Here is a 24,401-nt window from a genome sequence, read left to right on the forward strand (position 1 = left end):
GGAAAGAAAGAGAGAGCATGGAGAGGTATTCAGTTCAGGGACAGATTACATGGGAGTGGTCATGGTAAGGATTTATATGAACTCAAACTTAAGGAAAGCTGGTAAAAGGTTTCTAGTTTATAGATTATCATTTAGATAGCCATGGTTACTATGTCAATGGAAGAAAGATTAGCAGAGACCAAGAAGAAAGCTGTGGCAGATGTTAAGATCATGCTGAGGAGTGGGAAAGCACCAGAGACCCAGAATTGAAGCTATTCAGTCTAAAAGAGACCAAGCGTGGTGGTGTTGGTGTGGTGTGTGTGTTGGTGTGGTGTGGTGTGTGTGTGTGTGTGTGTGTGTGTGTGTGTGTGTGTGTGTGTGTGTGTGTTTTAAAGAAGTTGACTTGGATATTTAGAGACATGATAAAGAAGACAGATTAAAGAAGAGACGGGTAAAAAGAATAAGTTACTGGCCACATGCTATCAGTATTTCTATTTCTCTTAAACCTCTTAACAGTTTACAGAAGAGGATGCTCTAAGCACCCCTCCCTTTTTTCTTTTTCTGTTTTGGCCTCTGGGATAAAACGGAGACAAACAGACACACCCAGGGAGAGGAGACAGTAGTAAGTCAATTGCCTGCAGTCTCGCTGCTTGGTGAAAACGATTTCAGATCCTGCTTCTTCTGACTCAAAGCGGTGTCTTTCCTTTACCTTCGATCTTTCTCTGGGACCCTAAGAAAAACTGGGGACAGAACAGGACCTTGAGGCCAGTCTGTCTGTCCGCAGAACACGTGTAGAAAGGAGAACTGCTGGATGTCAGACTGGTTGCATTCTTTAACAACTACTTCCGGAATTTCACCAAGGGCATCGTGTGAAGACTTTATATAACTTATGGAGTCTTTCCAGACTTTGACTCCTAAACTCATTAACCTTACCTTATTGGCTTAATGTATAAGCATTTTATGCCCACACTGTGTAATGCATTAGAAAAGCCCTTGATAGAAAGTTGCAGGCAGTGCAGAATTTTGTATTCCCTTTGCACCCCACCCTGGAGCTCCGTTGCTTTCAGAAACTCCACCCCTGAGGATTTCCCATCCCCTCTGATCTCATCAGGTATGCCTGGCTTCAGGCCACACCTGAACTCCAGATGTACATTTTAGAACAGCTGGATCTCCTCAGACAACTAATGAGCCGATATTTAAGGCTTATCATCTAAGTTTTCTGGCCTCATACAAAAATATCCCAGTAGCTCCCAGTGGTCTCACAGAAGCCAAACTCTTCTAAGGGCTTACTATAGTACTACATCCTGAGGCTCAGCAGTACCCCACAGTAGAAAGCCAGTGAAAGGCACCCTTCCAGACACACAAGGATGCCATGGGACATAGCCATCTTTGAACTGTACAGAGTGCCTACACCAAAGCACACTACAGAACAAGTTGCTTGCAGTACAGGGTATGACTTTCTGTATCCACACAGACTAAGAAAAGGCCCTGAATCAGATGGATATTAGCACATAATAACAAAAATTAATATACACCAAGTAAATATTGTAACTGTACATTTACACATTATAGCTTTAAACACTATTAATAAAGGTGGGCAAAAACATCAACTGAAGAGCATATGATAGTAAGTGGATTAAATATATCTCTGCCACAAACTGATGGGATTAGGAAATTATAACAAACAGAAATATGGATTGAGAAATGGTAATTTAGATATAATACATCTTTAGTATGTTCTAAACACTGTTCTAATTACTTTACTGGTAATTTAAACCTGAAAAATATTCTATGAAGGGATATCATCAGAATATACATTCAATAGATAGTGAACACAGGTTATACCCAAATTTACAGAGCCAGTTGTGTATAGAGTATTAAAATTTATCCAACCGTGTCCATAACTTGCATTCTTTATTTTTGTTTTGTTTTTTGTTTGTTTGTTTGTTTTTGTTTTTTGTTTTTCGAGACAGGGTTTCTCTGTGTAGCCCTGGCTGTCCTGGAACTCACTTTTGTAGACCAGGCTGGCCTCAAACTCAGAAATCTGCCTGCCTCTGCCTCTGCCTCTGCCTCTCGAGTGCTGGGATTAAAGGCGTGTGCCACCACGCCTGGCTTATAACTTGCATTCTTAACTATTATTACATCACCCTTCTATGCAATATGATTAATATGATAACATCTTGACAATAAGAAACTTAAGGAGAATGGGTTCCTTTTAGCTCTCAATTCTGGGTTATCGTTCATCTTGGCAGGAAAGGCAAGGCATCAGAAACTTGAAGTAGCTAGCTCTATCCACAATCAAGAACAGAGAAAGAACGAATACATATGTAATGGTACTCAGGGAATGATACCACCCACAGTGGACTGGTTCTCCCACCTAGATTAATGGAATCCAGACAGAATGGCTACAAACTAACCTAATTGAGACAATCCCTAACTGAGACTCTTTTCCCAAGAGACTCTAGATTGTGTCAACTTGACAATCAAAGCTAAACATCACACACAAGACGTCTCAACTATTTTAAAAGTGCATATGTTGAAACCTAAAAACCATATTTTTCAAACAAATGTCTTTTGAAATAGTAATTTTTAATTAGGTATTTTCTTCATTTACATTTCAAATCCCAAAAGTCCCCCAGACCCTCACCCCTCACTCCCCTACCCACTCACTGCCACTTCTTGGCCCTGGCATTCCCCTGTACTGAGGCATATAAAGTTTGCAAGACCAAGGGGCCTCTCTTCCCAATGATGGCTGACTAGGCCATCTTCTGATACATATGCAGCTAGAGACACGAGCTCTGAGTTCATATTGTTGTTCCACCTATAGGGTTGCAGATCCCTTTAGCTCCTTGGGTACTTTCTCTAACTCTTCCATTCAATAGCTGACTGTAAGCATCCACTTCTGTGTTTACCAGGCCCCAGCATAGCCTCACAAGAGACAGCTATATCAGGGTCCTTTCAGCAAAATCTTGCTGGTGTATGCAATGGTGTCAGTGTTTGGAGGCTGATTATGGGATGGATCCCCAGGTATGGCAGTCTCGTGATGGTCCATCCTTTCATCTCAGCTCCAAACTTTGTCTCTGTAACTCCTTCCATGGGTGTTTTGTTCCCAATTATAAGAAGGGGCAAAGTGTCCACACTTTGGTCTTCATTCTTCTTGAGTTTCATGTGTTTTGCAAATTGTATCTTGTATCTTGGTTATTCTAAGTTTCTGGGCTAATATCCACTTATCAGTGAGTACATATCATGTGAGTTCTTTTGTGATTGGGTTACCTCACTCAGGATGATGCCCTCCAGGTCCATCCATTTGCCTAGGAATTTCATAAATTCATTCTTTTTAATAGCTGAGTAGTACTCCATTGTGTAAATGTACCACATTTTCTGTATCCATTCCTCTGTTGAGGGGCATCTGGGTTCTTTCCAGCTTCTGGCTATTATAAATAAGGCTGCTATGAACATAATAGAGCATGTGTCCTTTTTTTAGATAGGAAGTTTAATTTAGAATGGCCTGTTTGTTAAACACTGAAAATATTCTTTTAATAATACTTTTTTGTCTAATGGAAATCCTGTAGCATTTGATCATTGTCTTCCCACTCCCTCCAGCCTCTGTTAATTAGTTCCTACTCTTTGCATCTACAGATTCACTTTTTAAAGATCCTACATGTAAGTGAAAACATGCAGTATTTCTTTTTCTGTGCATGGTTTATTTCACTTACTAAAATTAACTCTTGTAAAGAATACAGATATTATAAATAAGCTATTTATAATCATGATACATATATGTGATTATAATATATTAGATATTAGCTATTTATAATACAATATAAATAACACTGCTATTGTAAATAAACTATTAGAAACACTGCAATAAATCATAGAAATGCAACTGTCTTTTGAACATGCTGGTTTCAAATCCTCAGGACAAATAACCTAGAAAATTGCTAGGTCACATGGTAATTCTGGTTTTGTATTTTGAGGAACATAGTTTTCATAATAGCTATGCTTATATTTTTGCCCACAAACTGTACAAAAGTCCCTTTTGTTCCATATTTTAACCAAGGCATGTTATCTTTCTCCATTTTGACAATGGCTCTTCTACAGGTGCAACATGGTCTCCTCATAGTTAATAAATATGTTCTTAAGGTGGGATGGGGGTTGAGGCATCACATGGAGATGAGGTGGGGTGGGGAGGAGTTGTAGAATGTGGAGCAGTCAGAGGGTGGGTGGGGAGGGGCAGGGAATGGAATATGGACTGTAAAAAATGAATTACAAATAAATTTAAATTTAAAAAAGAGTATCTCATTAGAGGTACAACATAAACTATGAACCATTTAAAATTAAATAATAACACAAATAAGGGATTTCAAAGTCATTGACTTACAACTAAAATGGTTCATGAAAATAACTGTTAAAGCTAAAACCTCTAAATATATGCATTATACATGAGAAATAAGAGTATTGAATTTTATAAATTAAAAAGAAACGACAGAAAAAAACAAGGATTGCAGAAGCTGAGAAATAATAAAATATTGTGGGAAAATTGAAATAGAAAGCAAATATATATAGATATTCAGATGATTAAAGAAACTTCATAAAGTTTTTCTAAAACTAAAAAACCAACCTAAGATATTCATGAGAAGACAAAAGCACAAATAATATTAGAGATGAAATCTGAAACATCACTTAAATGTACTTACATACTGCTCAGGCCACTTTTTACCATCACTGCAATTGGCAAATAATTAAAGATTAAATATTGCGATTAACTTGAGTTTTTTGAAGGTACTTTTCAGGGTAAAGCAGCTCTGTGCATTCCTAATTTTGCTGGAGCTTTGTTTGCCAATCAGCATGTATAATTACACCAAATACTATAGATAGATAGATAGATAGATAGATAGATAGATAGATAGATAGATAGATAGATAGACAGATGTAATTTTTCTCCTATAATTCACTAATGTTATAATATAATTATTTATTTTCCAGTGTTAAGTGATCTTTTGGTTCTTAAGTTAAAACATTGCATAAGCTCCATTTTACACACCATTGGACTGGCCTGTTATAATTCACTTGAGGATTTTCTCAAACAGCGTTATTAAGGGCTTTTTCTTTCCCGTAGTCTCCTTTATCACACAGCTGACACTAGAGCTATGTTAGCATCATGAAAACCATTCCCTTTTTTTCCATTGCCAAGAAATACCTCTGTAAAACCATGGCTATTTCTCCTTGATAGTGTTTTCCTGAGACATCATCTGGGCCTGGGGATTTCTTTGCAGGAAGATATTTTACAACAAAGGTCTTTTTTTAATAGGAGAAATTGGGGCATAGGAAGCTAATACAGAGGCAAGGAAGTGTGCAGAGCTCCAAGGCATGGCCTTTAGTATTATGACAGACTACAGGACATGAAAGATCTTCCTTCCACAAAACAGAAACACTAGACAAAATATAAATTTTTTTCTTTTTAATCAATAGCCAAGTTTGATGGTAAGAATAAAGGGAAATCTCCCAGATGCCAGAAATAATAAGGGAACTCAAGCCAGAAATAAACACCAGTGGTTACCATGGCAGCACAAAAACCTGATACAAGACTTGGCTACTAAGATTTTTAACATCCACACGGGTACAGTTTTTATGGTCACAGCCTCGTGGGGTCAGACACTCTAGAGTACCCTTTCTAAACTAAACCTTATCAGTAAAACAAGGCTCAGCAGAAATTCCTCCTGCTAGCCCAGAAAATTGGCAAGAAAGCTTGGCATCTGCCCAAGACTTTAAAGGAAAACAAAATCTCCTAAGCAAAATTTCAGTCTTGTGTGTTACATGAGTCACAATCCAAAACAATTAGCCCACAAAGTAATCCTAAAATGCTTTCAAAAGGGGCCGCAATCCCCTCTGTAAGCTATATTACAGATATGAGGATCCAGTGAGCCATCTAACTCCTTGATAAGATTTCATTCAGAGTCAACGCTTAACAACTAGACAAGGGAACAGCTCACAGTGAGAGACAGCTAGCAGACCCAACAGCTGGGAGAATCAGCACCAATTGGCAAAAACAACAGAGCAATATGAAATAGACTGTAACATTGACTAACATATAATTAAAAACAAACAAACAAACAAACAAACAAACAAAAAACACGTCAGAAAGCGCTGGAAAGAGAAAGAACCCTGAAAATAAGGTACAATGGTCATTGAAACTGAAAACTCATCAGGCTGAAGAGATGGCAGTTAAGAGCACTTGCCGCTCTTTCAGAGTTCCTGGGTTTCATTCCCAGTAACTAACTTGCCAGACTCAACAACTGCCTGTGGGGATTCAGTGCAGGTACCTGCATGTAAGACCCCAGGTCCTTACACGTGTGTATACATTAGACAAGAATGTTTTTAACAAATTCAAAGGTGTGTTTTATTCTTAGCTGGATTAAAAATATCCCAAAATTAAATTTTTATTAGTAGGAAACAAGCATTTAAAATTTTTTCTTTTCTAAACAGGTTGAAAACTAAACCAAATAAATTTATGTCTTACTGAAGTTGCTGCCTTTGAAATAGCAAACAGTTCATCAAGGACACTGACAAGCTGCTGAAAACCACAGTTCATTGTGGATTATCCTGCATAATTAAGCATGATAAATAATGAGTACATTTCCAAACAGTATGCTCTAAAAGAAATTTTTGCTCAAGAAATCACAAGAGGGAAAAATAAAAACACTGAACTGCCTGTTGACTCCCAGACAGAGTAAAAACATAAATATGCACACAAACCAATTATTCTGAAGTCATGACAAAAAATAACTCTAAGTGACCTAAATACATGGTTCAAGTATATTTGAAATTCACAAAGCATCATATTAGGCATTTGATTGTGCTGATGTAAAGTCTGTTGAAAATTTACATAATACAAAAATTTAATAAGAATTTTAATCTTCAGTTCAGGATGACAGAAGCAGGAAACAAAAAACCAAGTCCATGTCTACACACAAAGAAGCCTTGAAAACAGGAGAACAAAGAAACAAACAACTACCGAAAAAAATACAGCTTATCTTTAAAGGGACGTTAATAGTAGCCTGAGGGGAGACAGCAAGAGATGTTAAAAGATAGGAAACAATATGCAAAGTGCAGAATTCTACAGCAAACTGTTCACCAACATGAGTACCCTGTAAACTGGTCACAATTAAAAAGACTAAACAATATCAAGTCTTGATGAAATATAAAGCAACTAAAATACCAGAAAGCTATTGATGGGAATATTAAATGGTACAACCACTCTAGGACATGGTACTCTGGCTTGTTAGACAGTGAAACATTCTTTACCATGCAGCTCGGGTTAAACAACAGTCCTTGCAGTGTTTACGGGTGACGGCTCCTGGTGATTCCAAGCACAACTGCAATAGGAAATAATCAAATGTCCACTAACAGCAGGTAAATAAGAAAATGTGCCCATTGAATTCTACTCAGAAGTAAAAAGGAACAACTAATGTATGCAAAAAAAAATGAATCTGAATCTAAAACTCGTCATATTCCAAGTAAAAGAAACTTGGGGGAAGGAGTCAGAGGCCTCACAGGAAGGGCTAACTGTGTGAGAAGCTGTTGGAAGGCTTTGGGCCTGACAAAAACGTTGTCTACTTTATGGTTCCACAGATTTGTCAAAGTCATTAAATCAGTCACTTAAAATTCATAAACTTTATTTTTGTTGTATGTAATTTACTAGAGAAAAGCTGTTTTAAAGGTCAATGACTCCATATTCAGCAAAGTATTGAAATATTTTGTAAGATTTTTTTAAAAGAATTAAAGTACTGTTCAAAAATTACCAAATATAGGCCAAATGCTTTCCTACTTGCCCTAGGTTTTAGTTCTGTTTCACTAAAACAATTGGATGAAGAAACTTTATTTGGCTCATCTGCTCAGGTTACAGTCCACCACTGAGGGAAGTCTGGGCAGGAACCTAGAGCAGAAAGTGACACAGAGGCCATGAGGAAAGGCTGCTTGCTGGCGCAGCCCCTCTGGTTTGCTCAGTTACCTTTCTTATACAGTCTAAGACCACCTGATCAACAATGGCACTACCCACAGTGGGTTGGCGCTTCCTTTATCAATTAGCAATCAAGAAAATGCCCACCCCAGACATACCCACAGTCCAATTCTAATGAAGGCAGTCCCTCAGTTGAGGTCCCTCTTCCCAAGTGTGTCAAATTGACACTGATGCTATCTGTGTCACTACTTACATGCTACTCCTAATTTTAAAAATCTACTAAAGACAATAGAGACGGCTCAGTAGTCAAGAGCACTTCCTGCTCTTGCAGAAGACAGGAGTTCAGTTGACAGCACTCATTTCAGGTACCTCACAACAGCCTATAACCACAGCTCCTGGGAATCTCGGGTACCTTGTGATTTGATTATAAACCATAGACTTGAGTGTTTAAATCCTTGGTCGCGATCTGATGGTGATGTTTTAGGAGGTTGTGGAACCTTTCGGGGATGGAGCCAAACTGGGGGAATTGAATCTCTGAAGGATAGGTCTTGAGTTATAGCTTGGTCCTGCTTCCTGTTGCATCCATCTCTGTTTCTTGGTCCATCACGATATGAGAAAGCAGCCTTCCACACCTGCTGTTATAGCCACGATGCACCCACCATGTGCGTTCCCAAACGCTAACCATGAGCCAAAATAAGTCTGTCCTCATTGATGTTGCCTTTTGTCAGTCATTTGAGCAAAGAACTGGGAAATGCAGCTAATACATGTAGAAAATATTTTTCATTAAATATTTATTGAGTGCCCTGGGAAATAAAGTCATAACAAACTAATATTTGCCTCCACGTAGTGGAAGGAGTAGAATGTAAATAAATGGATATACTCAGTCTCTAGTGCCAAGCAGATTAACAAGACAGTCAGGGGACATTGTTGGACTAGGTGGCCAGAGAAAGCGTCTCTGAGGCATGAGCCACAGGAAATAAGGATGGATGTCACAGGAGCATATGTGGAGGAAGAGAAGAGCAAGAGAAGCGGCCCTGGAGGAGGAGCTGGCCCTTGCGAGTCAGAAACAATCATGAAGCAATCGGCTAGAGGTGAAATGAAGAGGACGTCAGAAAGAGGAGCTGGAAATCTGCCCTTCATTTCTAAAGCCTTCTTCTGGCAGCTCCAGAGAGAATGCCAGGGAGACCAGTAAAAGTGTCTCAGGCTACAGGACATCAAAAGGCATGAATGGTAGCCAAGTTATCTTGTGAGTTAAGCCAAAAGATTCTGTGGAGGGATTATATGTGGGGTACGAAGAAAGAGAAGTCTTAGGTGACTCCGAGGCCATTGCCCAAGATGACTAAGAAAACTCTGATGCCTGTACTGAGATGGGAACATTGGACAAAACATAAACGCATTTGAGATGGAAAGGAGGCATCGGTAATTGTGAGATACCTACTGGGTGCCTATGCAGGTTTAGGCACCCATTACCTTCCTCCTTTCTCATTTCTGTTTTAGTCCTGTCTTGGGTGATGGCCAGCCTCTCTGGGTGTTTGCTGTTCAGATTTCCCAAAACTGTCATGGAAAAGAAAACATTCACTGTGCCTTCGCCATCATGAGTCTAATTGTACTCTCACCAATTCTGCCTACAGAATTCACTTTCTAAGGAAATTCGGGTTAACATTTGGAGGGTGTCTATGACACTAAATTATTTCACAGCCATAGGCATGCATGATATGCATCCTCACTTCTGGAAGAAATTGAAAAGTTGTGTGTGGGAGATGCTTAGATATATCTATTCCCAACTTCGCATCCATTGGCATCCAACTGGTCTGAAATGACCGTGCAGGACTACTAAAACAATAGAAATTGGCAAATGCTACAAATACATAGTGTGTTCTCCCAGACTCGACTGCATCACCACAGCACTGATGAATACATGCTTTGTACAGGAAGCTGAGACCCTAGGAGACGTATGACTGTGCAGTTAGTTATTAAGCCAGGTCACAGGGGTTTCCATCTTATCAAACATTCCCTTGCGAGCACACTGTTGGGTCCTTACTCTTCACTGAAGAATTCTGTATGTATTTCTTCTAATCTTAAGATAATTCTATGAGGAAAATATAATTGTTGTCTTTTTCATGTTAGCAGACTAAGGTTCTGAGAAATGAGTGAATCACTAATTCATAATGCACATAAGATTATATTAATGACTGATCAATATTGTCCTACCTGACATTAGAATTCATTCACTCCAAACTTATGTTACTCTAACTTACTAAAATCTATTGGTCAAGATAAGTCAGATCCACTCTTAATTTCCCTTATATCATGTAAGAAATAAAGAGAAGTAAAGCTATTAAGGGCATAGCAGACATAATAAATACAAAGAGGTATCTCAACATTAAGAAATATACTTTTCAGTGCTGGAGAAGTGGCTCGGAGGTTACAAGCACTGACTGCTCTTTCAGAGGACCCAGGTTCAATTCCCAGCACCCACATGGCAGCTCACAGCTGTCTGTAACTCCAGACCTGACACCCACACGCAGGCATACACGCACACAAAACATCAATGCCCATGAAATAAAAAATAAATACATTGAAAACAGAAATATACTTTTCTAATATTCCAGGATGATGCCTTAGGAGACATAAAATTGCAGGAATTCTTTAAGAAGAGGAGACTGTGAGACATTCCTTTGGGGTGTGGCTAGGAAGAAAACTTCAGGGCAAAAAAGTAAAAGGCAGCAACGAGGATCCTCATCTGAGAAGAGCAGGAGGGAGCCTCTGGGGACCCGGAGAACAATAGAAGCAAAGTTTCCTGTGTGCTCCAGCAAAGGCTTTGAACCAGAAATAACCAACTAAACAACAGGCAAAGCAGATTCTACTTTGAATCTCAAGCCTTCTTCCCCCTTTGCACTTACAATGTTGCTTGCTCCTCGTGCTTAGTGATGTATGTTTCGTTGACTATCCACTTGATAACAAAAGTGATGAGTAGGCAGCATCTCTATGTCTGTGACTACCTTGTCACCCAAAGGCTCACCTACCCAGCCTCTCCATGCAGATGATGGCATGAGCAGCTGTGGGCCTCCCTGAAGCATTTTCAGTGGTCTGGAAACATCAAGGTATCCTCCCTCCTGTTGTAAAACAGTGTTAAAAGAAAGTTCTCTGGGCAATGTGGTACTAATGGGGGGGAAAGTCCTAATTAGTCTGTTTGAAGTTCCCAAGAAAGGGAGCAGGGCTTACACAAACTCAAAATACTCTGGGGCCTACACACCCAGAATGCCTAGCCCCTATACAACTTTCACCATTTTGAAGTTAAGGTGAATAGCTCAAAATCATTTTTAAAAGATCAGAAAGACTGTTTATTAAATGCCGTGCTTTACGAGTAAAAAAATCACAGGTTTCTCTTTTTTTCTTATTTTTTTATTAGATATTTTCTCCATTTACATTTCAAATGCTATCCCCAAAGTCCCCTATACCCTCCCCCCCCCACCCTGCTCCCCAACCCACCCACTCCCACTTCCTGGCCCTGGCGTTCCCCTGTACTGGGGCATATGATCTTCGCAAGACCAAGGGCCTCTCCTCCCATTGATGGCCGACTAGGCCATCCTCTGCTACATATGCAGCTAGAGGCACAGTTCTGGGGGTACTGGTTAGTTCATATTGCTGATCCTCCTATACGGTTGCAGACCCCTTTAGCTCCTTAGGTACTTTCTCTAGCTCCTTCATTAGGGGCCCTGGAATCACAGGTTTCTTAATGAAAGACATTTTAAGCTTGTGACTACTGTTTCTTTCCACAGCTGCCAGTCAGGACTCTGCTCAAATCCAAAAAGGGATCCCAGGCTAGAGTCCAAGTAACTTCTGACACAAACATTTGTTTAAGAAATTTAAAGAACAAACCAAGTGTCCATAGAAAAAGCACTCAAGAGTTTTAGAGTTTTAAAGTTAAGAGAGAGATAATCTGCTATAGGTAGAACTGTGTCCTCCAAAAATGCATATGTTGAAATTCTACCCGTTGGCACTTCAGAATTTGACCATATTTGAAAATAGGATCATTGCAGATATAATTGGTTAAAATGAGTTCAAACATGAATATGGTGGGCCACTAATCCAGTATGATGAATGTCCTCTCTCCAAAAAAATGAAAAGAAAAAAACAAAAGCAGGAATTGGGAGGTGTGGGCTTTGACACAGCACACAGAGAGAACATAGATGAAGGCAGAGGTCTGGCTAATGCATTGACAAGCCAAGGACTCTAAGATTGCCAGACACCACGGCAAGTTAGGAAGAAAACATGACACAGATTCTCCCCACAGCCTTCAGAGGAAAACAACCCCACCAACACCTTAGATGTGGAATTTTGGACTTCCAGCCTCCAGACTCATGATAGTAAATTTACAGTTTTTCAGGTCATCCATTCAAGTAATATTTTGCTACAATCTCTCTAGAAAATATTTTGCTCTGCCTTCCAGGGCACATCTCGATTTCCACACATTTCTCTAAACAAGATGAAAACAAATAATCCAGGAACTTACGAAAATCTATTTCTTTTCAAAAAAAAAAAAGCTGGCATATTGTGTGAGATCATATAAGCCTTAGCTATGTGCTATGAGAAATAAAGAGCTGCCATTTTACACACACGTGTACAGGAAAGATTCCATGACAGGCTGCCACATCCTGGACCCTTGGGTACCGCTTGTCTGTAACTCTGCCCATCCTTGCTCTGCTGCTCTCTTTTTGTATGGAGCCAAAGGTCTTTACCTGCCAAGAGCCAATTCCTCTTTATGACCTAACTCTTCTCACTTCCTCTAAGTCCCCCTTCCATAGGCTATCTAGTCTCACTGGTGTCACTTGCAAGATTCTTCAACTGTGTGGATTACTTTCAAACAGGACTTAAATGTTCTTTCCTTCTTACCTTCTGAAATTAGAACATCCTTACACAACCCTAAGACCTAATAGCTAGTGTCTGTTGAGAATTTACTCTGTGCAAGAAACTTTGGACAGCCATTATAATTGGCCCACACATAAATCTTATAAGTTACATCATATTAAACACAAAGACGGTAATACAGCAAGCCATTGGACTAGCTGGGCTTCCAAGATAGGGATCAGAATCCAAAGCCCCCTCTACCAACTGTCTCACGTCTCATAAAGGAAGCACCTTGGACTCACTAGATTCATTCTCTTAGTTACCACTCAGGCTTATGGCTCCACAAGCCCAATGAGACTTTTCTTACTACTATTTGACCTTGGCCTTCATTAATCATATAAATGATAGAGCTGACAGCCTGCTTAAAACCTATACCCTTTGTTCTTGCTGTTTCCCGTGGACTCTCCTTTCAGAGTCCTCTATTCGCTCCACAGTTCTATCCGGTTTCTCTTCTGAGTCTACACTCGCCTTTGGATGATCTCACTTGTTCCGATGGTTTCAACTGTCATCCGTGTAAGTTTCAAGTGGATAGAACAGCTACTTGGCACATTTCAGCTAACACTGACAGCTAGAAATGCTGGGAGTGATACCTGAAGACAGACAGGCCACCCAAACAGACCCACAAGGGAAACATGGGCTGTGATAAATTCGCCATCACTGACGAGTGTCTGGCTCTCAGACTTAAAAACTCAGAAACTTGAGCATGACACTGTCACAGTATTTTAAACAAGGGAGGCTGATGTATACAACTGGAATGCCAAAATATGAGTTACTGATGGGGAATATGACTGTCTAATGAACCTGATATATGTGTCCATCTGACCTCAGCTTTCTCTCCCTATAAAGAATGACATGAGGTTACATTATCAGAAAGCTGTTTGGAGTGGGTGCATCCAGAACGAGGACAGTTAATTGTATGGTGCTAATGTGTAATGACATCATTTCATATTTATAAGAAGAAACAGTCCATCACCACAGTGGAATCCTGGTTGTTCAAATGCAAAATAAATTTAACACGTTGAATCCTAGTTAGATCTTGGTTGGACACTGCTCAACTATGTTTCTGTAATTATTTTTCACTGCTGGCCCATGAACTTCTGGTTGTTGTTCGTTTCAGACAAGTTAATCTCTGCAGAGCTTGCTATCAAGACTTGCTACCCTGGGAATGACACTGTCTCTTAGAGAAAGCATTGCATCATATCTCTTCTCTCATACTGCATGCTAATTTCAGTAGGTTGTTATATTTATTTTTCCTGTATTGGTAAGACAAAGTCAAGTCAATTTGCCTTCCTTAACATATGCATGTGTCCTTTCTCCGGTGCCCAGGTCTCCTCTCAGTGCCCCCAGGATTTCCTCCCCTGAGTTGCAGAGATGGCCTCATCTCTCATCCCCCAGCTCTGATGACTCCCTTGCTCCACGGTGCCAAGAGATAAAGTTCTAAATTGAAAACCGCAGAGGTGCCACGATAATCCTTGCAACCCTTCCAGCTCCCAAGGGCTTTCATCAGGAAATGCAAAACCTCTAATACATTTTGATTAAGCTGCTTTTATTCATGAACTTTCCTCAGATTTCAGCCCAGATGACACTTCTCCCAGAAAAATCTTTGCTAGCCAACCCTGATTGAATTCGTGAGAGTGGAGAACTTTGTGAGATTTTTTTCCACTACAGAATGTACAGCATATACCTGGGTAAACCTGTACCCCTCCTCATAGACCGTTGGCCTCTTCTGAAGTTTGTCTCACTGTCTTTGAATCACACACCTGGCACGGTCCTTGATACTAATAAACAGTAACAGACATATTTATTAAGTGAATAAATATAAAGGCTTGTAATGGCGCATCTATAGTCCCTTGTTGCAGATGTGTGGAGACAGAAATGTCGTAACAAAGAACTCATGTGCCTTGAACGTTCATTGTATCAGAATGGAGCTGATGTTAAACTGGTTTGAACTGTCTTTTGCCTGTATGTTGACTTGTAATCAAGCAGACCTCCCTTCTGAGAGAAGCAAGTCCCCACCTCTTATATAAACACTGTACAGCTTCCCCTGTACCTTCATTTTCTTCTTCAATTTTTTACAGACACATGTGACTTTGAGCCACCCATTCTAGAGTACATTTTATTCTTAACATTGGGTATTTTAAAATTACATCTGCTGACTTACTTCCTAGCGGTGGGACATGGAATATGTGTGGAGATCAAGGGAAAACCTTCAGGAGCTGCCTGTCTCCTGCCACCACGTAGGACCTAGGGATCGAATGCAAGTCTGGCTTAGCAGCAAGTGCCTTAACTTCCTGAGCCGTCTTGTCGGCCTCAACCATGATAATGGCGCCAGGGTGAAGACAGTTGGGCTAGAAAATGAATGAAATGCTTAAGGAAGAAGGACCCAAAATTATGCTTGGTAGAAGCAAATCATCTTATTAGCAACCAAGTAAAAGATTTTTCCTCAGTTTAAGCAAAAAACAAACAGTTTTACCACAGAGCCTGAGCAAATATTCTTAATAAATCTTAAAAACTATATTTATCAAAATCCAGTCTCTAACATCCTCCATGTTGTTTTAAATTTTAACTACATCTAAAAGCATTCGCCTCCATCTAGGTGTGAGCTCATTAATGCTGATGCCCAGAGAGACCTGGAGATGGTTTCAGGTTCCTTGGAGCTGGCATTAGGGTCAGTTGTAAGTTACCTGACAAGGTTGCTGGAAACTGAACCCAGGCCCTCTGTGACAGCAGGAAGATCTCTTAACCACTGAGGCATCTCCAGTCCCAGGCTCTTCTGTCATCTTTAGGGAGTTTTTATTAAGCATAGCAAAGCATTTCTACTTAGTCTCAAAAGTATCTTATGAAGTAGCATTCACTTCACACACACACACACAGAGCCCTTCCTGAAAATTCTCGTTTCTGCACAATGCACTGGGACACAGGGGGTCTGGCAGCTTCTTGTTGCCTATACTTACAGAACTGGAAATAATTCAACTTGAGATTCAGCTCATATAAGAACAGCTACATTTTCAAAGTCTGAATATATGTTATTTTTCCTTATAAGAATCTTCCTATTCCTTATGATTTAAAGTCATTCTGCTGTTGGTAAGAAAAAATTCTAAGAATCTTTATATTATAAAATCCTTGAGGTATTTTCTTAGCACCACACAGTTCTGACCAAACTGTACAAAGTCAATGAGGGCTTATTGGGTTTATTAAAATAAAATAATAAACTCTTAAATGAAAGAGATATACAGTGTTGGTATTTCTGCTTATAAACCAAATCATTTCTTTTTCCAATCTCTTTAAAGTCCCTTGCCTATACCATTGTCTGATAATGGCAATACATTAATTTTATAGATAGCAAAACAGGGATCAGTCAAGATCATCGAACAATTTGCTTAAATGACAAGAATAAGAAAAAAAAAACATACGTTTTCTTTTCCAAAATGGATGCTCATTCTACTGCATGACATTTGCATTTTGAAAATAAACCAACTGAATAATTTATATCAACTAGATTCAAATTCAGTCCATGAGTAGGGCAACCACCCCAGTAGCTGCACACAGAAATAGTTACAAAGATTTTCCATTTCTCTTCTCCATCCTCTTACATTCTCTCTGTCCGGGCTCTTCAATTCAATTGCCCAGCCTCCTTCCTTAAGACGGAGCTTCTCCTGCCCCTCTGATTCCAGTTTCTCTCCGATGCTTCATTACATCACCCCTCTAAGTAAGCATCCCTCCATCTCCAGGCTGAGTCCTAGGACCTCTCTCTTCCCCAAGCACAGTCAGTCCCTTAGTAGTTTTATCAAGTCTGACAGCCTGAAACAGCATCTTCATGTATCACTTTGCATCTTAAATTAACATCTCTCATTCTGCCTCCCATGAACTCTTTGGTCATACACAGGACTGCCTTCCTCCATCTCCACTTATCAATCGAAAGGTGTCTCAAGTTTATTATACATGACGCCTCATCCTCCCGCCCTTTCTATCTCCTCTCATCATTCTCCACCTCAGTATATAACACTGCCATGCTCTTATTACCTCTAGCCAAGTCTCAGGACTCATGCTATCTTGCTTTTTCCCCTTGTACCTCACCTTCAGTGCACCATCAAGTCTTCTTGGTTTTCTACTCAAAATATACACAAACTCCAAATATGAACCAACATCCATAACTATCAACTCCACCTGAGGAATTCAGTCTTCTGGTGGGCCCACTCTACCCTTTATCAGCTTCCCACTACTACCTATCACCAGATGTATGGCCCAGCAGACATATATGTCAAATGTGTCATTGAGCCATTTAGAACTCTATAGATGAGGGTAGAAAGATGGCTCTGTGGTTATCAACAGTGGCTGCTCATCCAGAGGACATGATTTGATTCCCAACACTCACATGGCAGCTCATAATCACCACTAACTCCAGTTCCAGAGAATCCAATGCCCTCTTCTACCCTCTGCAGGTACCACATGCACATGGTACACAGAGATTCGTGGAGACAAAACACCCATACACACAAATTAATAACTGAAACTCCAAAGTAGCTCTCCATGTCATTCATAGTTAAAAAGAAAAAGAAGAGGGAGAGGGAAGAGGAGGAGGGGAGAGGAGGAGGAAGAAGAGGAGAGGATAAGGAGGAGGGGGGAGGAGGAAGAGGAAGAGGAGGAGGAGAGGAGGAGGAGAAAGAAAGAGGAGGAGGAGAAAGAGGAGGAGGAGAAACAGAAGGAGAAGGAAGAGGAGGAGGAGAAAGAGGGAGGAAGAAGAGGAGGAGAAAGAGGAGGAGGAGGAGGAGGAGGAAGAGGAGGAGGACCAGAGCCATAGGGAGCTATGAACCCTTTTCCTGAACACATCTTATCATATTTCAGGCCATGTTTGCCAATTCCCCTCTATCTCTTGCCATGTCACAGACACTCAGGTGTCTCACTGTTGTTGAATGTGTCAAGATGCTCTTGTCACCAGGACACTTTGCTAAATTGTTATCTACCTATAGAAGATATGCTCAACGCTCCCCTCTTCGAGCCTTTGTTGAAATAGAATCTCTTCTGCACAGTCCCCAGCCACCATTCTTAAAACTCTAACACCATCAAGTCCACCTTGAGATGCTCAGGCCCCTTTCCTGCCTTTTGTTTCCTTCATAGCAATAACAGGCATCAAATGCTTGCATGTGTGTGTGTGTGTGTGTGTGTGTGTGTGTGTGTGTGTGTGTGTGTGTGTTTTGACCGTTCCCTTTATTGCCTGTGTTCCCCTTTCCTCCAGAGAATGTAGGGTCCATGATGGCAGGAGCCTTCCTTTGGGTTTTCTTTTCTTTTGACTCCTCCATACATTAAGCAATGCCTGAAACACAGTAAGCAAGGAACACAGACCAATATGATATGTTGCAGAAAGTGGAATGTGACTGTCAGAGAAGATGTCCAAGTCATTAAAACCCAGCATCCATTCTCACTCCTTCTGTCTCTGGAAACTGCCTCCCTCCCAGAGAAAGCGGAGAATAAGACACTGTGTGATAAAGGGAGTGCAGGCGAAAGAGACCATCGGCTCGCCTCTACACAACCGTACAACATGTTGTATAGAGGAAGACAGGAATGAGATTTGAGTAGCATTAAAAACAGGAAAAAAATAATATAGATATTCTAATAACTGATGACCGGCAGATAAAGATATGGAGAAACTGGATCTCACACACAATGCTATTGGGAACATAAAGTCTTATAACAGCTCTGAGCAGTAGCTTGCCCACCCTCAGCAATTAAATATATAGTTACCATGACCCAGAGATTTCGCTTCTAAATATCCGTGCAGAAGAAATGAAAACATGTCTACACAGAAATGTGTATGTGGATATTCAGAACAATCATTGGTAAAAGGGTAGGGAATATCTAGATCTCCATCACAGACCCGTGTATAAGTGAGATGTGGTATGCGGTAGAATATAATTTGGTCATATTAAAGAAATGATGACTGATTACTGACACATGCTTCAATACGAATGAACCTTGAAAGAATTATGTTGGCCTGAGGAATCCAGTCACACAAGACCACAGATAATTATAAATAATCTCTACCATGTATGAGCCAGAACAGGAAATCTCAGAGAGGCAGAAAAGTGGGCTAGTGGTTTACTTAGGAGAGGAATAGGAAACTGACAACTAAATTGTATGGAACTTCTTTGGGGGTCAGGAGACTATTTTAAAACCAACCGTGACGACGGTGTCACCTATCTACAAGCATAATAATTATACATGATAAAACGGTACACTGTATGATGAAGGAAGTATATCTCAACAAAGCTATTACACATGAATGCAGTAACCAGATGTCATGGTGCACACATAGAATCCCTGCACCAAGAATCAGAAGCAGGAAGATAGTTCATGAGTTCAAGACCAGCCTGGCCTACATCATGAGTTCCAGACCAGTCAGGGCTACATAAAAGACTATGTCTCAAAAATAAATTAATTAATTTAAAGTAATACAGGAAGCATGACTTTGGGAGTTAAAAGGCTTCTTCAACACAGTTAGTTAATTATCATTAGGATAATTGAGGCTGGCTCGGGGCAGCTGCTTCCCCTTCCTGTGTGCTGCTGGCTCTTTCTCACTTTTCCCTGCATGAATATCTTCTGATGAGTTTTATCACCACACTGCCCATGGATTCGACTTTCTTCCTCCTTGGACTCTATGTTTTCAAACAACCACCACCTGTAGCCACACACCTTTCCCTGAACTGTAATGTGGGTCTGCAAAAGCCCGAGACTGTCACTCATTATTCCATCTAGGGACACAGGGGGGACACGTGCCAGCAGAGCAAGCCCTCAAGTCATTAGTATGATTACTTGAGTTCAATGCTAGATGTTACTTCTTTCCACATCAGTTGATTTATTCAACCATAAATGTGTATTAGAGACTATTTAAAACGCCATTTGTAGAACAGTCACAAAATATCACAATCAGAAATGTCCGTAGGCCTGCTCAAGTCCAGTTCCTTCGCTCTGATTTTGAAACTGAGCTTCAAAAAGGGAAATTGACTTTTCCCCAATGTCAGTAAGATATCAATCTCCATTCAAGGCCCTTCCTGTCATTACATCCTGATCATCAGCTGGAAAGGAAACAAAACCTCTCAATGAACACATGGGCGCACACAAAGAGGAAATCAGAAAAAAAAATCACACAATGTCAATAATCAATTAAAGTGAAATTGAACTTAAATGTCAATTGTATGTTTTAACTTCTATTTCCCTATCTGCAAAAATAGTTTAAATATACTTGGATAATATAAGCTGTTTCTCATCCTCTATTTTTAATCATAAAGGAAATAGAACCAGTATGTACATTGAGTTATAAACACAGTTTTATTAAAGTTTAAACTTCTAATTATTTTCTCATCCAATTTAATTCAAAAAGGGGTCTAGTTTTATTAGTCACTGGCAATTAACATTCCACGTTTCCCCACTATGAATTCTGGTTGCTAAACTACAGTAAAATCAACTACAATGAGTTAAAGACTTTCTCACTGGATACCAGTTGGGAGGCAACACACACTATACAATGTTATAAAATATTTCCACATCATTCCAAAATATGGTAATTCGGCATCCATTTATGAGATGAAACATATTTTATATTTTTCCAGTAACATAATCTCATCAATTTTGAAGCAAGCAACTTGTGCTATAAATTAGCAAAATCCGCTTTTACTTTATATTTGAGTCAACTTCAGAGTCATCCCTGTTGAGGAAGTATGTTTAGCCTATTCCAAAATAACAAAAGCCTTGGACTGCATCGTAAGTGACATCTTATAAATTGAAACATCATGACATTTGAAGTGTCTTAATGAGACAGTAAACACGGCAAATGACCATCAAACTCTTGATTCAAATAGAAAAGCATATCATGTCCGATCAGTGTGGAAATGCATGCATATACTGCAGAAGACCAGGACTGCTTATTGTTGTCATTGAAGAACTTTAAAATTCCAGAAAATTCTAGCTCCCTCTCAATATATCCCAAGGACATCTTTTTAAATAGCTGAAATACACCACATTTAATAACCAGCAATAATTAGGATTTTAATATGCCTGGCAAATGCACAAGGAAGGGGGGAGGAAACCACCAAACCAGAGATCTTCAACATCATGCTCTCATTGTGAAAGAGGTTATGCCAAAGTCTAGAGAAGAGAGAATTTCAAAAGCAAGGGGAATGTGGGAGAGCAGTGGGGGAGGGCTCTTAAGAAACCACTGTTTTATTTCTTCCACTGAGCGGCTACTTGCCTAATGAAACTCAGGTGGACACAAGACAGTAAGCCCTGGGGCTCCCCCTGTAATGCTACCCTCCACGATGACAATGAGGGCTCCTAGGAGCCTCGCAGAGAGGTGCTACTTGAAAAAGAAACTGCAAAAGAGTAAATAGGATCATGTTACAGTACAGCAGCAGAAAGCCACAGCTGCAGGGCACAACATAAAGCTATTTTTCTTCAACTACCTTTCAAGAGCACAGACCTAGCAAATTGCATGCATTTGTACCGCCTGAGACATGAACATACTGTTTACACACATCGGTGAATCTAACTAATGATGACCCGGTGCCACGGTGAATAGATTCAGTTACAGAATGAATGGCTTCTGTCTTTCATTTTCATGCCTCCAGTTCCAATCCTAGCTGCTATTTACAGACTTGCTCATGTGCCCTGCAGCAGGTCTGATTTTCTCCCATGTGAGGCTATCTTGAGAGTGTGTGCTCGCTTGCGCTCAGTGCCCTGCTGCTGAAAACCCCATTCCTGTCCCGTGGCTGCCTTAGCAATTGAAACAGTCTTTAGCTTGAAAATGCAAGCAGGTTAACTCTGAGCTTGCTGCTGTTGCTACTACAAAGTCCTGGTTCTCATCTTCAGAGGACCACATTTCCAGGTCAGGGCACCACTGTTTAATCCCCCTAAACAAGCCATCTACTCACTCCATGGCTAAGCCTTGCTAAACTGAGATATAACCCCAGATGCCAGTAGGCAATTCTTTGTTACTATCGTATTCCGCTGCATTTTTTTAAATGCTTTTGAAACTTTCTGACAATATAACAAATTCATAGCATAAGAAATAATAGAATTATGAATCACCAAGCACAACAAATACAGAGAGTAAGTATTCCCCTTACCTGGATCATGGAAGGGCACCAAAGCAAAGTTGTAAAGAGGTCTCTTAGGTCTTTTCAAAGACGTCTCCAAAATTTTGGAAGCCCCTTCAATAACCTGAACTAAATCATCATACATGGACCCAGTCACATCAAACACAAAAGCCAGCGTGGACGCCCCCTCAGGAATCTCCTCAGCCCTGCTCTCAGACTGCGGAGTCCCATCTCCAGCTAGGGAAGAACGAAAAAGAGCCACCAGGAATACTGTGTGGACCACTTCCTGGGCAATCATTTTTTTCTTTTCTTTTCTTGTTTTGCTCGCTGCTTTTCTCTTTGCCCTAAGCTCCTAACCACTGTGCTTACTCCTCAACAGCAGGCAGAGGACTGGCTTCCTCTCTGGTGCCTCATCAGGCTTTTGCAGTCTCTGAACTAACTCAAAAGTTTTGGAGCGGAGAATGAGATGCAGACCAACCCGGAGCCCGGCTGCCTCCAGGAGCTGGGCTGGGCTGGGCAGGGATGCGGCGCCTTTTGTCCGGCTGGGTAGGTCCTGGGCTCTAAGCGGCCGCGTGCAGGGAGCTGCGAGTAGCCGAGCGCCCGCAGAGCGCGGGGTCCATGCCCTGGGGGACGCTGCGAGCCTGCGGTGCCGCCTCCGCCGCCGCGCTCCAGGCCAGCGACTGAGCCTCCCAACTTTCCACAGCTAGCCCCTTGGAGGCGAAGCCCGGCGCGACCTCTCCTTCTGATTGGCCAGCGGCCGTCCCTCCTCTGCTGGAGCCCCCACCCCGGAGGGCGACTTTCCCCCTCTGTGAGTTCCAAGTCTCTCCAGTACCGGGGAAGCGCTCGCAAAGTCAGCTCTGGTGTTCCCTTCAGAGCTATAGCCAATCTCCAAAACTCCAAGGTAAACAATGGCTTTCAGGAATGTGTGGCCCACTCCCAAATTCAAGGGCATCACATTAGCTAGCACAAAGGGAATTGGTGCACGTTTTTTCCCCTAATGTCTGTGCAAAGCTGCTTCAGACAACACCTAATTCCCCAGCCCACCCCAAGTGCAGAAGCTAAGATGCCCCAGCCTAGCTTCCTGTCCCTCAACCCAACATTCAGCCCCGCCAGAAGGGGGAGCTGGAGCTTTCTTTCCTCTAGGCTGCAGCTACAGGATGGATGGTTCTTTGATCTTCCTTGGGGAGTGTTTAGATGAGAGGAAGGCACGGAGTTGGGAGAGGCAGGGAGAGGGAGCTGTAGAGGCAAAGGAGAATGGAAGGAGATAGGGGGAAAGTAAGAGACATCACAAAGTCCCTAGCTGTGCTGTGGAACTGGGAAAGGAAACTGGGTATCAATAAAACATTGACGTCCAATAGAAAGAGCAGTGTTTGTCTGTCTGTCTGTCTGTCTGTTTGTTTGTTTGTTTGTTTTTAAAGAAAGAAAAGAAAAGGGGAGGGGAGGGGAAGGGAGGGGAGAAAAAATTCTGGGGGAGTTGAAATTTCGTTATCAAGATTCACTTTGCTGATCAGCCTAAATCCTCTGCGAAGCATGGTGATGCGATAGTATTCCCATTTCACATACCCTCCAGTACAACTATGTGTCACGTCTCAGGCAAAGATCCACTGAAATGTTGTTCCTCTCAATGACATTTTCCTGCCAAAACTTAAGGAAACTTTACGGTGGAAAACATTACAATGTTCTTCCAAGTCGCAATCATTATATACATTATAGCCGGATTAACAGATTTCAGAAGGTAAGCGAAGAAAGTCATTCATGCGCTAACCATTCTTTGTTCCCCTTTAATAAATACGCCCCCCTCCCCCAGGAAAGGGGCTATTGTCTGGATGCAAGCATTCGAAGTACAGCACTTGGGCAGCTTTAAACTGGGTTTGAGTGTGTATGAGACCACCCTCTAGCATGGGGCAGCCTGAGAAAGGGCCAGCTCCCACCAGCCTTTTATAATCTCCAACTGTCTTCTCTTTCAGACCCACCATCTGTGGAACTTGATTTTATGATACCTATAAGTCATGTCACTTAAAGGAAGCACACGGGCCATTTGGGCTGGTGTGGGAACATGAGAGGAGAGGGAGGGAACATGTTTCCTTTCCAAGTAGTATTTAGAGAATGTTGAATGCTATTTGAGTAGTCCATTCCTTTGTTTATTTAAAAAGGATTTCATTCTAGGTCATAGAGACCTGAGTTATTCCAGGTGCTCAGAGAGGTGGGAGAGTTCTGCATTCTACACCGGGTGTAGACAACCAGGTGCTAAGTCCTGCATGGGGCTTAATAGCTGTGACCTTCAGCAAGCTACCTACCTTCTTCCTGCCTTTTTTAAAATTTATTTACTTGTAATAGGAAACATGGCAGTTACCTAATCAGAATTAAACGATCTATACGTGTTCCAGATGCATTTGGAGGAAAGGGAGTGGTGTTGTGTAAATTGACTATTCAACAAATGTGAAACAGATTTGTTTAATTGT

General features: G+C 41.0%; 1 protein-coding gene across 4 annotated transcripts in view; it reads right to left on the reverse strand.

The window, feature by feature from the left end:
* Hmcn1 (hemicentin 1) overlaps positions 1-22,838 on the reverse strand; it is a 431,153-nt gene extending 408,315 nt beyond the window's left edge. The window contains exon 1 of one of the 4 annotated variants that reach the window (XR_387184.4): positions 21,970-22,838. Coding sequence is in view for 3 of the 4 variants with exons in the window: in XM_006529757.4 (XP_006529820.1) it covers positions 21,970-22,237 (268 nt within the window). In the remaining variant the exon portion in view is untranslated. The remainder of the gene's footprint in view (positions 1-21,969) is intronic. The other 3 variants (XM_006529757.4, XM_006529758.4, NM_001024720.3) reach the window with 3 other exon arrangements.
* Between the last annotated feature and the right edge of the window lie 1,563 nt (positions 22,839-24,401).

This window comes from Mus musculus, chromosome 1, assembly GCF_000001635.26.
Source record: "Mus musculus strain C57BL/6J chromosome 1, GRCm38.p6 C57BL/6J".
Taxonomy (NCBI): domain Eukaryota; kingdom Metazoa; phylum Chordata; class Mammalia; order Rodentia; family Muridae; genus Mus; species Mus musculus.